This window comes from Protopterus annectens, chromosome 6.part0 (assembly GCF_019279795.1).
Source record: "Protopterus annectens isolate FY-2018-M chromosome 6.part0, PAN1.0, whole genome shotgun sequence".
In the NCBI taxonomy this organism is placed as follows: Eukaryota; Metazoa; Chordata; order Ceratodontiformes; family Protopteridae; genus Protopterus; species Protopterus annectens.
In genome coordinates, this window is record NC_056737.1 from 1,734,674,739 (window position 1) to 1,734,687,831 (window position 13,093).

Below are 13,093 nucleotides of genomic sequence, written 5' to 3' on the forward strand. Positions count from 1 at the left end.
CAGTAGAGAAATCTTTGAAATCACGTTGGAGCTTTTTAGTTTTAATCTGTTGTAGCTTCAACGCATATGTGTTTACTTGATTATATAGATTGTCTAATTTCAAAGAACAAGATGAATGGCAAAAGTTTTTTCTAAGGTCTGTGTTAAGATCGTTTACCTTAGAGATCAGTTCTGCTTCAAGTGGTTCAAAATACTCTATTAAGAGCTTCATATGCTTGTAACTTGTTTCAATATTAATGTCCTGCCATTTTTTCAAAAGCAGGGGATGTGTATCACCATAAGTGGGCATAACTAATATACGCATGCCTCTCGGTATAAGTTTATAGTGAAGGCAAGCCTCTAGGTGCTTACGTTGCCAGGCCATTCTCTGTAGTTTATATAAATCATTTTCTAGTATTTTCATACTAGATTCAAAAAGTTCAATATTAGAGATATCATTGTCTTTTACTGTAGAAGCAGCTACTTTCAGGTCCAGAGCCAATAAAGGGTTCGACTTACTAGAAGTGATGGCTGTCCATTGTTGCTCATTAGTCGATCGCCTCGGTTCCGGATTATAGTCCAACTCCAAATCCATGTTCGCCATAGACGTGTGCAGGTAGAGATCCGAAAATCAGCAAGCAAGTAAAAAACAAACACGGATCTCTAAGTGCCAAGGAGTCAGTAGTTAGAATCCTGCGGTAAATATATAATAAAAACTTCCGACTCTGCCACGTAATAATTTTTGACTTTTTATTGTTAAAATAGAACAGAAGGTAGTATGCTACCATACGCTTCATCAGACAATTTGAAAATGTTAGCATCAATGAATTTATAGGGAGGCTTAGCCTATCAGCAGATGAATTAAATTAATCAATTAGCCACAGAAAAAACACATTTAAAAACACATTTAGAGAACTGGGCTGAGACATTCAATATTTAAAATGGAAGCTGCATTTATAAACTAAGTGACTCAATAATTAAAAAACAGTCAAAATAAAACATCATGTATATATCAAAAAATTCATGCCAAAGTTAAAAATACATATAAATATAATAAATAGAAATGATGGCATATATTTTTTTGCGTAAAGCTTCAGAGAAAACTTGTTTCTATAAACATTGCAGCATGATAACTAACTCTTTTTTTTACTTGTTTTTATTTTAGCTATTATTGGTGCATGATCTGAAATAGTTATTGGGTGGGTATCAAGACCTTCAATTAAATGCATATGTGCCTGTGAACATTCCTGTCCCAGATTGATACTTTCTTTGTACTGCAGCCATCACCTATAAATCTCACTTTTGCACATCTATCAAGACCAAATGTCATTCTTATACCATCTGAGGAAGTTTAACCATCTGTAGTTGTACTTACAGATGTGCTTCTGGTAAGCTATACAGTTTTAAATCATCCACAGAAAGCAGATAAGATGTCTTTGAACAAAGTTGACTTCTGGCTGTTAAATTTAACCATAGCCTAATCTATCAGACAAATTGCTTAGATTAAGGGCAAGACAAAATAGCAGTGATATCCACCTTTGGATTTTTACCCCTGGGGCAATAATTTGCCCTTTATCATGACTCAAATTTACAGTCGTCTGTCACTGTTTCATAGTGATCACAAATTAATTCATCAGTGCAGGAAGTATCTTATACATACCTAAGCATTCCATAAAACATGATTGCTGGATGCTGTTGAATGCTTTTTTGTAATCTATCCATGCCATAAGTAAATTCCGACCTTTTGCTTTGTTTGACAACAGATGATCCTTTGTTCTATATTACTTTCTTTTTTTACCTTTTCGTTCTATTGTCACACCCAATTTTTTTCCTAAATGGCTGCAAATTCTGTATCAGTTCTAATATATCATTTGTATATTATCAAAAGGCAAGCTATTGGCCTACAGTTTTTAAGATGGTTTGTAGGCTTACTCTTAAAAAGAAGCCATTTTTTCCAGTTTTTAACCAAGTTGGCATATGTTCAGGATGCACATGTAAATATTTTTTTAATCAGGGTAAATCTCTATGTGAAGATGTTAGGTACTATACCTAGACTGGGGCTTTCTATTTCGAACTCTTTCTTAATTTTGCTTCAGTTTCTCTAGCTGTTACTTCCTCCCATTCCTTATCCTGTAATATAGAGCTTCTTACTGTTACTTTTAATTATTCTATCTGCTTGGCACTTCTGTTACATTCAACAGATTCTCCATAAATACTTCTCCAAAATGTACAGATTGTTTTTTAAATTTTTTATGTTATGCTACTATTGCTTTTGTTTTGTTTCCATTTCGTTATAAAACCTTTTTTGGGCTATCAATACATTGCTTGCTTTGTTATGTTTCCTTTGTATTTGTCTGCACAGATGGATAATATGGCAGTTGTTTCGCTTATTATGTAAAACTGTGTATGATAAATCCTGATCTGTTTTGATTTTGTGAGTTGCCTATACCAGTTTCACTGGCGAAAAAACCCATATACTATGGTTTGCTATTACAATGACTCACCCCAAGTAAGATGATGCTGAAATGCAGATTTTAATTCAAACCACAGGTGGGAAAGAACTGAAAGCACGAGAAACACTGTGCTCCTTACAAAGACATAAAAAGAACATGTAATGTAGGTCTCCCAGTCCCAGGGGAAGGTTCCCGGATGTTATAAGAAGTAGGTAACTGATACCAGAGGCAACATTAAGCATTATAATAGGTATGTACTGCAAGAGAATCTAAACATTGAAATATAGAACAGTTCTTCATACTGTCATTTTTTCCATAAAATTATGCTAGCCATATTTTTATATCTTGCATATTATTTCTGAACTTTATACATGATGTTATCTTACCAGCAGATGTGTTTACAAAGCTCTTTTTCCTTAATAAATGCAGAGCAGCTACATGAGTGAGGGTCCCCAAGCAATACCTATACAAGAAGAAGCAAAACAAATATTTGCTTTAGATTTTTGGGATTGAATGTTAATTTCTAGACTTGAATAATATTAACAAAAGTTATTTTCCTACCACAATGATAGAACTGCAAGAGTGGATCCATATTATGTAACAAACAGGAATATAGACACACATATTAGGACTGTTCAGCAATTTAAACTTTCCCAGGCTGCTAAGTAGCTCCCTCTTAGCCCATAGAGTGCCACATGTTTTTTTTTTCCTAGATACAAGCCTACCTTGCTAAAGAAGTATAAATATTATGTCACATGAAACCTTTGAAGTTAAGGCAAGGGAAGGTTGGTGAAGTCTTTATAGAGGACAGACCCACTCTTACAAAAGTTCAGTACTTACCATAAAAATAGATCTGTATCTGATAAGAGTAGGTCCATCCTCTGTAACTCACAAGTCAGAGTCCCAGGCTCTTCCTACTGGAAGGACCCCTACGAAAACATCTTATTGATAACAGTAGCCTCAAAGGCAGATTTGGATCTGGAAATAAGATCCAGCTTATAGTGCTTTGAAAATGTATTTAGGAAAGACCTTGCAACAGTTACACACATATCAGAATAGCTACATTTCAGAAAAAGGCTATGAAAGCATCTAAAGTTCTAGAACAATAAGCCTTAGAATCTTGTGATACTGATTGTTATTATGCTTAGTATAGTAAAATTTCATAAATCTAGACAGCTATATGGAAAGGGTAAGTTTGGAAACTTTATAGCCCACACACATAGAAGTAAAGGAAACAAAAAAGTTGAGTATCTTTATGTTTGGATATCTCAGATGGCAGTGCAGGATCTACCTGTCGCTCGTCTGGTCAGGATAAAACAGACAAACATTCATGGGTTCTGTTCAAGCAGCTTTATTACACACAAACACATCAGAAATTAGGCTTTCTAACTTAAACTTAAATAAACTTATAAATAGACTGACTACTGTACTCATACATGTTAACACTCTGGCTGTTCTCTCAAAATGGCACTGCTGCCTGCACGTGCTCTGTATTTATATGCACATGCTACATCTGGAAATGCTTCTTAAAGGTACATACACACAGTCTGATCTACATCCTCCCTCTTTGAGAAACAGTCCTTATATGAAATGACAGTATTCAATGACATGCAATTTATGGAAATGATCTTTGGACATGCAGTTATACAGAACTAATTATTTAACATGCAACCATACAAAATCAGACAGACATAAAACAATTTTGTCCAAGTTGCTGTGTATTTTACACTAGGTCTTGAAATTCGACCTGACCGTGTAACATAAAATTCAGAAGTGGATCTAGCAACGGGGACTGTCTTCAAGGAATGTTCGACTTTGGGGACATCTGGGACATCATCAAGAATGGAAATGGATACTGCAACATGTTCCTCGGTACGAACATTGTCTGGGTTGCTTTGAGATCTAGATTCTGTATCACAGGTATGATGCTGCAATATCGTTTCTGATGCAGGAAGAAGATATCTGCAGTTTGTCCTGAAGTCTATACCCTCAGATTCCACTAAGTAGGATCTTGGCTCGGTACATATACCTTTCACTTGACCAATTCAATCAAATCCTTTTGCCATTTGCATCCTCACTGTCTCTCCTTTTAACAGATGAATAAATCTGCTCATTGTATTATAGCTGGACTTCCGAGAAGAATGCTTTTTAAAAGTTGGGCTTTGATTGCTCTGTTGTTTTTAGCATTAGGCACCAACAAACTAGAACTGATAGGCAAGATTGTTCTGGTTTGCCTAGATAAAAGTCTCCGAGCAGGCGAACCTAGAAGATTGTCACGGGGTATATTTCTGAGATTGAGTAAATTCAAGAAGATATTGGTATTGTCACATTTTGACCTTTCTAGTAATTGCTTTGCAATCTGTACTGCACATTCAGCAAGGTTGTTTGACTGAGGATATTCAGGACTGCTAGTAACATGGATAAAGTCCCACTCTTTAGCAAATCTCTGAAACAATTCACTGGTACACTGAGAACTGCTGTCAGAAATAACTTTGTATGGACTGAGAAATGACGTCTCATCTTGGTAATAACAGCACTGAACATTAAGTTAGGTAGCAAATCGATCTCAAACCAGTTCGAAAAAAAGTCTACCAACACTAAGTAATGTTGACTGTTCCACTCAAATATGGCAATTGCTACTGTTGACCAAGGTAGTTCAGGAATTTAGCTTACGCGAAGTGGCTCTCTTTGCAAATGCGACTCAGTACTGTTGCACACTGAACAAGAAAGCACTTTATCAATTTCTTTTGCTAGAAAAGGCCTAAATACTAGCCCTCTCACCCTTCTTTTGGTAGAATTAGAACCTGGGTAGCCACGATGTAAAATCTGAATGTACTCACGTTGTAAGGAAGTAGGAACAACACATTTTTGGACCATCAGCATCGCATCTCATCTCTGTATGAAAAGTAAGGTTGTACTTCTGGCGGTACACTGGATTGGTTTGATGGCCATCCTACATTGATGAAGTGGTTGAGGTTTTGCAAAATTGGATCAGTCTTTGTATGATCTCTCAGCTCATCAAATCTTGTGGTAGAAAAATGATGCACTTCCATGACCCCAAAGTCAAAATTGTCTGCATCAAGCTGTTCTGTGGTATTTTTAGGTGATCTGGATAAAGTACCAGCCAGGTAAAGAAGTATACCTTTTGTATAGACCATTTTGAAATTGTACTTTTGCAATTTGAGCATCGTTTGTAGTCTTGCTGGAGCAGAATGCATAGGCTTCTTTAAAATATGACTAGAGGTTGATGGTCAGTTTCTATCTGGATTGCTTAGTCATAAATATAATCATGGAACTTTAAACATGTGAACACAATTGTCAAAAGTTCCTTCTCAATTTGAGCATACTGCATCTCAGTTTAGGTAAGAGTTCTAGATGCATAGGCAACAGGTCTGCCCTCTTGGAGAATAACTGCACCAAGTCTGAACTTTGAAGCATCACAGGAAAGAACTATTGGTTTGTGGGCATGACACTATCTTAATGTAGGTGGGTTAGCAATTTGCATTTGAGGTTATCAAATGCTCTCTAGTGTTGTTCTAACCATGACCATGCAACATTTTTGCGTGTCAGCTCTCTTAAAGGTGCTGATAACTCACTAAAGTCAGGGATAAATTTGCCCAAATAGTCAACCATACCAAGAAAATGCTGTAGAGTTTGGACATTGTCTGGAGCTGGCATCTCAAGAATGTCTGCTTGCTTGGAAGGATCTGGTCATACGCCTGTACTAGTAAATAAATGACATACATATGTAACTTCTTGTAGTCTGAATTTGCAGTTCAGAGTATTGGGCTTTAAATTTACTTTATGCACTCTGTCCAGAACTTTCCTGAGGATTCTGTCATGCTCTACATCACCATCACCTCCAACCATTAAATCATCAACTATTATTGCACACGGGTAACCTGAAACAATTTGCTCCATTGCACACTGAAAGACTTCACTGGCAGAATTTATTCCAAAAGGCATCCTGAGGAATCTGTATCTACCAAATGGGGTACTGAATGTAGGTCAGTAATGAAGATAGGCGATCAAGCATCACTTGCCAAAATGAACTCTTTGCATCTAAGATAGAAAAAACAGTGGCATTTATAATGAGGGTTGCAATTTCCTCCACTGTACGCATAGGACGATGAGGTATTTTTAATTCCTTGTTCAAGACTCTTGGGTCAGTGCATATTCTGAATTCATTTGAATTTTTCTTATGAGCGGCTACAGTGGATGACACCCACTCAGTTGGTTCTGTGACTGGACAAATCACACCTTGCTGCTCCATTTTGTCTAACTGGACCTTACTCTGTCCTGCATAGCTATTGGACCTCTTCTTTCTGGTTTGAGCACTGGACTGACTTCTAGGTTTAATTTTATGGAGTATACAACTGGAAGTTTATCTAGCTTTTCATCGAACACATCAGCATATTCTGAGAAAATAGCATCAGTAAAGCTGGAACTGGGACGTGTTTACATGATGGATTTCTTTGGCAAAACAAAGCAGTTTCATTCTCAAATGGTCTCTTAAGACCTAATAATGACTACACAGGTCTTTGGACTACATAAAATTGCAAGCTGTAACTGTTCCCAGCCAAACAGCATGAAAACACTACTGAACCCTTGGTTTGAATCTCTTCACCTCCATAACCAACAAGCTTCACACAATTCACCAAATTAAGTTGCTCACCAGCTCTCACTTTAGCAAATGTTTCTGCTGACTTTGCATTACACTTTGTGCCAGAGTCTACTTTGAGCTCCGCGGGTTTACCATTGATCAGGACAGTACAAAATACTTCATTCTTTGCCAATAAATCTACTGCATTAACCTTTTCATCAACCACTGATACACTATCTACATAGAAAGTAGGGTTGCAGTTCTCTATATGATCAACTTGCTTTTTTGAGTGGCCTTTCTTAATAACTGAATGAGGTTTGCTTGATTTACAAAACTTTTGAAAATGGTTCCATTTTTTACACTTTTGGCATTGCTGACCAAATACTAAGCACTCCTCTCTTTTCGACTCATGGGTGGCTCCACAATTACGATAGTTAACAATACGACTTGACTTGGGTTTTGCTGACTCACTGCTATACTGTACTGAGCATGCTCTTTTACGCTAATCTTGAAACTTTTTAGAATGCTCTGGGTATTCCTTGCCACACCCACAGGGATTGCTGCTGCCATGTGCTTAGGCCTGCTTCTGCTTTGCCATGTGTTGCATACTGTCTACGTTTGCTTTAGAGGCTACTGAAACCATGCTCTTATTACTTGTAAGCATACGTGCCTTTCTGTGAGCTCATGGATTTGACAAATCTGTATGGCTTTGCTTAACGTTGAACCACTGTCACAAACCAAAATCTTTCTCACTGCAGCACTATTAACACCACACACAAGCCTGTCCTTTATTAACTCATCTTTCAAGTCACCAAATCTACACATTTTAGCTTTATTTCTCAAGTCAGTGATATAAGCTGCAAAGGTTTCACCTGGCTTTTGGTCTCTTGTGTAAAGTAAGTGTCTCTCTAATGTAACATTTGTCTGGGGGTTGCACATTTCTCTAAATTTATGGTTTAAGCACTCAGAGAGTTCTCTTGATTCAGCCGATACCACAATATGATGGTTTGCCCTCTCTTCTTCATATACTTCTGGTGTATACACAAATGAACGCTCTCTTTCAATAGCTTCTGACACAGTTAAGTTAACCAGAATGAATCCCCTTGTACGTGCATCTTTGTCAGAAAAAGCTGCTTGTATGAAAATATTATATTCCTGCTCAAATACTTTCCAGTTCTCTGCTATATTACGATCAAACACAAGTGGACTTGGTCTGTGAAATGCCTCTGCCATATCAATACACAGTATTGAAGGTGCTTGGAATTATGTGCAAACATACACACACAAATATATATGCCAGAACTTTATGCCAGTACTTGTAATTATGCCCAGTATCACAACAAACTCTTTGAAATAACAGCACTTTGCCAAATAAGTTTCCATAGCACAAGAACACTTTGAAATTACTGTACTTTGCGAAACCACTCCTTATCAGTGTAAGAAACACTTCAAATTGACTGTACATTGTAAATAAGCTGTACACAGCAGAAAAAACTCAGATTAAGAAACACTTTGAGATGAATGCACTTTGCGAATAAACTGTACACAGCACAAGAACCTTTCAAAATGGCTGCACTTTGCGAAATAACTCTGCACAATGTAAGAAACACCCTGAAATGGTGGTTTTCTGTGAATAAATGCACACAGCACAAGAAACTTTTAGAAATTTTACTTTGACTGCATTTTGCAACATAACTGTACTTTGCATACAACAGACTCTTTGAAATAATCGCACCGTATTGAAGCACACACTCTGCAAACATTTTGCACACTCTGAGATACTTCAAACAACTCTAGTTTTGCTTTGAATGGCTTCAGTCAATGCAAAATAGTAGTTTGTGCTCAAACACAGTCTTTTACTAAAAAAACATGCAGTCGCCTTGCTCTTTAAGCTTAATTTTGCCCTTTTATTGTACTTGTTATGCCTTTTTAATCTCTTATCATGCTCAATATACCTTTCTTGTGCCTGTTTTACTTTAAACATGAGCCCCTTATGAATAGCTGTGCTAGTTTTATCAAATATTGTGGTTTTGAACATTTTCTTTAATTAATAATGCTGCCTGTGGCTTTCTTTTGCTTAATAATACGTTTTGTGTTACTCATTTGATTAATAATGCATTTTGTGCCTTATAAATGCGCCGTTTCATTTTCTTTGCCAAATAAATAATTTGTGCAGTTTTCTTTACCTTTACCTTGTTTCTGCCCCTTTTTTGTTTGTCTGTGCTCTGTTTCACTCAGACTGCTTTCACCTTCAACTCTGTATCTCATGGTTCGAAGAAGTAGCTCTCTTAATCCCGGTTCTGACACCATGCCACCATGTTCTGACACCATGACACCATGTCGCTGGTATGGTCAGGATAAAACAGACGAGCAGCTTTATTATACACAAACACATCAGAAATTAGGCTTTGCAACTTAAACTTAAATTTATAAACAGACTGATTACTGTACTCATACATGTTAACACTCTGGCTGCTCTCTCAAAATGGCACTGCTGCCTGCACATGCTCTGTATTTATATTCACGTGCTACATCTGGAAACACTTCTTAAAGGTACATACACATGCTCTGATCTACACTCCCTATGGTCAGAGGAGGCTGGAAAGAATAAACACGTATATTGGTTTAAACCTGACTCAGCTGCAGCTTCAAACATAAAAATAAGATTGATTTTAAGAGGAACTTTATCTTGAATAAAAAACACATAATGTGGTTCAGCAGAAAGAGCAAGAAATTCAGAAATTCTTCAAGCTGAAGCCATAGCAACCAAGAACAGCATCTTCCAAGTCAGGAATATTTGCTCTCCAGTATCGGCAGTCTCGAAGGGAATCTAATTCAATTTTCCAAGATGATGCAAAGAGTTACCAGATCTTTCAGAGGATGTCCCTGAGAAAGCTAAGTCATTATAGTCCTAGCCTTTGTGAAAGTTAGAGAGGGCAGCTGCATGTACTTTAATGGAGGAATAATTGTATCCAGTCTCGAAAATATTTGCTAGATACTCTTGCACTGTAGAAAGAGAAGCAAAAAAAGTGGATCCAGACCTCTAGGGTAGCCCACACTGAGACATCTGTCTATTTGTTCCCTGTAAGTTTTTCTTGGTTGGGCTTTTGGGAAGAAGACAGTGTATTAACCAGCCTAAATGAAAAAGATGGATTATTACCAACTGCTGGAAATGGAGTGGTCAAGAGATAACCCACAGGTACCACATATCAGGTGAGACTTGCCTGATGGATAGGTTATCAGTATTCTTATGGGACTCAAGAGCAGAGGCCTTCTCAACAGAGGAGACATAAGATATGTCGTGGTCAGTAAGAAGTTATGGGTATGACTTTGGCTTTGTTAAGTTTTGTATTTCAAATTACTCTTGTCATCAAAGGAAATGGTTGTAAAGTGTGGAGTGAAGCTGGCCAACTGTGGGCTGCAACCTCCCTCAGCAGTTTTCCAACAGACAGAATGATGGAGAATTACCTATACCTGGTGTTGGCCAGGGAAGAGAAGATATTGCATCAGGGTTTCCCCCATTTTCAGAAGATCTTCCTTGTCACTAAGCTGCTGAGAAAAAAAACATTTGTGGGGAAGAACCAGGCATCTGCTCAGCTTGTTCACTTGTCTACCAAAGAGCTGGACTCCCAATAGATATGGATGGCAACAAAAAAAATTTAATGGACTTCACTCATTCTCACATTTTTACAGCTGCCCGGCACAGGGGTAGAATTGGATCTCCCTTGCTTGTTGATATATTGTACAACTTCCATGTTATCCATCTGTATTGGTAGAACTCTTACTGGGAGGGAGTCCTGGAATGGTTGGAGGGTTGGTAGGATTACTGTTATCTCTAGTAATTCGATGGGGATGTTGGGGTGATAACAGAATGTAAATTCCCCCAAATACTTAAGATTTCCAGTAGCAGGGACAGTAATAGAAATGATCAAAGTATAGGAAAGTTCTAATATTACCCATGAATTTCTGTCCATTGAAATGTCTCCTCACCCCAGGGCTGACACTTCTGTGGTGATTATTATCATGTAAGGATGGAGATGGATGTCCCTGCTGAAGAAATCACTCGATGTCTACCTACCATCTTAAATGACAAATGAAGAACTATGAGATGGGGATCAGATAGTCTAAGAGGCTCCATGTTCTGAAACTAAGGGACCCAAACAGCCACTGTAAAATTCTCACGTAGAATCCTGCATGAGTAACTGTGGGTACAGCTGCTCCATGAGACTCAGTACCCTCAGAAAAAACTAATTTATGGTTGTGCTGGATAGAATAAAAGAAACTTTTGCTTAACATGCCTCAATTATATCCAAAGTGGGGTTTGCTCCATAAAACCTAGTATCAAGATTTTAGTTTGCAAATGTGAATAACTGTGGAGGTTGCAGCTGGGATTTCAAGAGTTTCAATGTTACTTTTTGTTTAATTTGGATACAACATACTTCATATACACACATTTGCATTCCTGTTGCATGCCAGCGACTCCTCGTGTGTACCCACATTTCACTAGAAGTCACTGCTTTCATACTTATCAATCCCACCTCAGCCACATGCCATTCTTCACTCCTCCCTTTCCTTCCCATAATGTTCTCCTCACTCTTCACTTTCTCCATCCTGTCTTCCTCTCCTCCATGCTCCTCTGGTGGTCTCTCCTTTAGGTTTATTCTGTATTCATCTAGAACGTTCTCTCATTCTTTATTTTTTACATTTGCCTTTCATCTTTGCAACTACTTCCCCATATGATCAAAATGTGCTCTCAGTGCAGCTCATGTTTAGGTATGTGCATGCTTCCCTTTTAGTTCTTGTCCACTGTGTTTATAAATTCTGGTGTTGTTTACCCCTTGCACTCAACTTGCTTTCCTCCCAGCTTAGCATTTCAGGCCCTGTCTCCCACATGCAAAATTTCCAGGTAGGATTTCCTCTTTTTTCAAGGATTTCTTCCCAGATTTTCTCAGCCTTTGTTTCCATCTCCTTAATTCATTTGCATTCAGAATATATGTTTAATCCTTGTACATCTTCGGTGTCCACTATTTTGTTTTTCTAATTTTTGAGTGTCACACACATATGCATATGATCCAAAATTGTTGATCCCATAACTCTATGAAGCCCTTAGCTTCCCTCTATTACTTTCCATTTACATTTTTCCTAGTCTCTCCTCACCATTTTCCATCCTTCTTCGATGCTCCTCCAGCTTGTATATTTGAGCTAGTCTATCTTTTCTTTCCCTAAAGTTATTATGCATCATCCTGCATCCATGTTGTTTCTGTCTTACTCTACTTATGCCACAGAGCTTTTCTAGTTTTGTGAAATTCTCTCTCTCTCTCTTTTTTGCCTGCACCCTGCTTTTCAACTTGATGTCCCTTAATACAACATAATGCTGTCATTCCATTATCAGCAGTCTGAACTGCTGCCCTGACTTCTCCAAATACATACTGCTTACTTCCTGAGTGTGCCCAAGTAATTGCACTCTTTCAAGATCCCACAGTTTTTCTATCTCTTCATTGGTGTCTACTTAGTTACTCTACCCCAGCTGCCTCTTCTTCACAGTGGCATTCCTACATTCCCATTACCATGTTTCCTCATCTGACCATCCCTGTTTTGTATGACTTCCAAAAGGTATCGCACCATAATATCTCTTTACCTTATTTGTCTTTCTAATACTAGGTGTTATCTTCCATCTCCCCATGTCCAGTTCATTTGTTACTCATTTCTTCCCATATAATCCACTGATTTAATATCCATCACTACTGCATATGTGGGGGAGTGTGAAAGCTGTCCACCTATTAGTTATCCTCCTCTGAATTTCTAATAAACAGATGGCTTAATTAATACATAAAATATTGGCATGTTTATCATCAGTACTTTGTTCATTGTCCCAGTACTATGAACATTCTAAACCATCTAGCTAGCACCTCCTCCACCTTGCACTTAATTCATCTCTGGGTCTCTCTGATAATTTATATTACTGTCACTCCTACTGGCAACCCTACATACTTGGGGTATTCATGTTCTCTTATCACCCCAACATCCCCTTTCCTATCCACAGTACTACCATTTTTCA

General features: G+C 37.8%; 1 protein-coding gene across 1 annotated transcript in view; it reads right to left on the minus strand.

Moving 5' to 3' along the window:
- Nucleotides 1-13,093, minus strand: part of ZSWIM2 (zinc finger SWIM-type containing 2) — a 1,244,853-nt gene that overhangs the window by 1,150,401 nt on the left and 81,359 nt on the right. Inside the window, exon 2 of the mRNA XM_044075126.1 lies at nucleotides 2,819-2,895. Coding sequence (XP_043931061.1) covers nucleotides 2,819-2,895 — 77 coding nt within the window. The remainder of the gene's footprint in view (nucleotides 1-2,818; nucleotides 2,896-13,093) is intronic.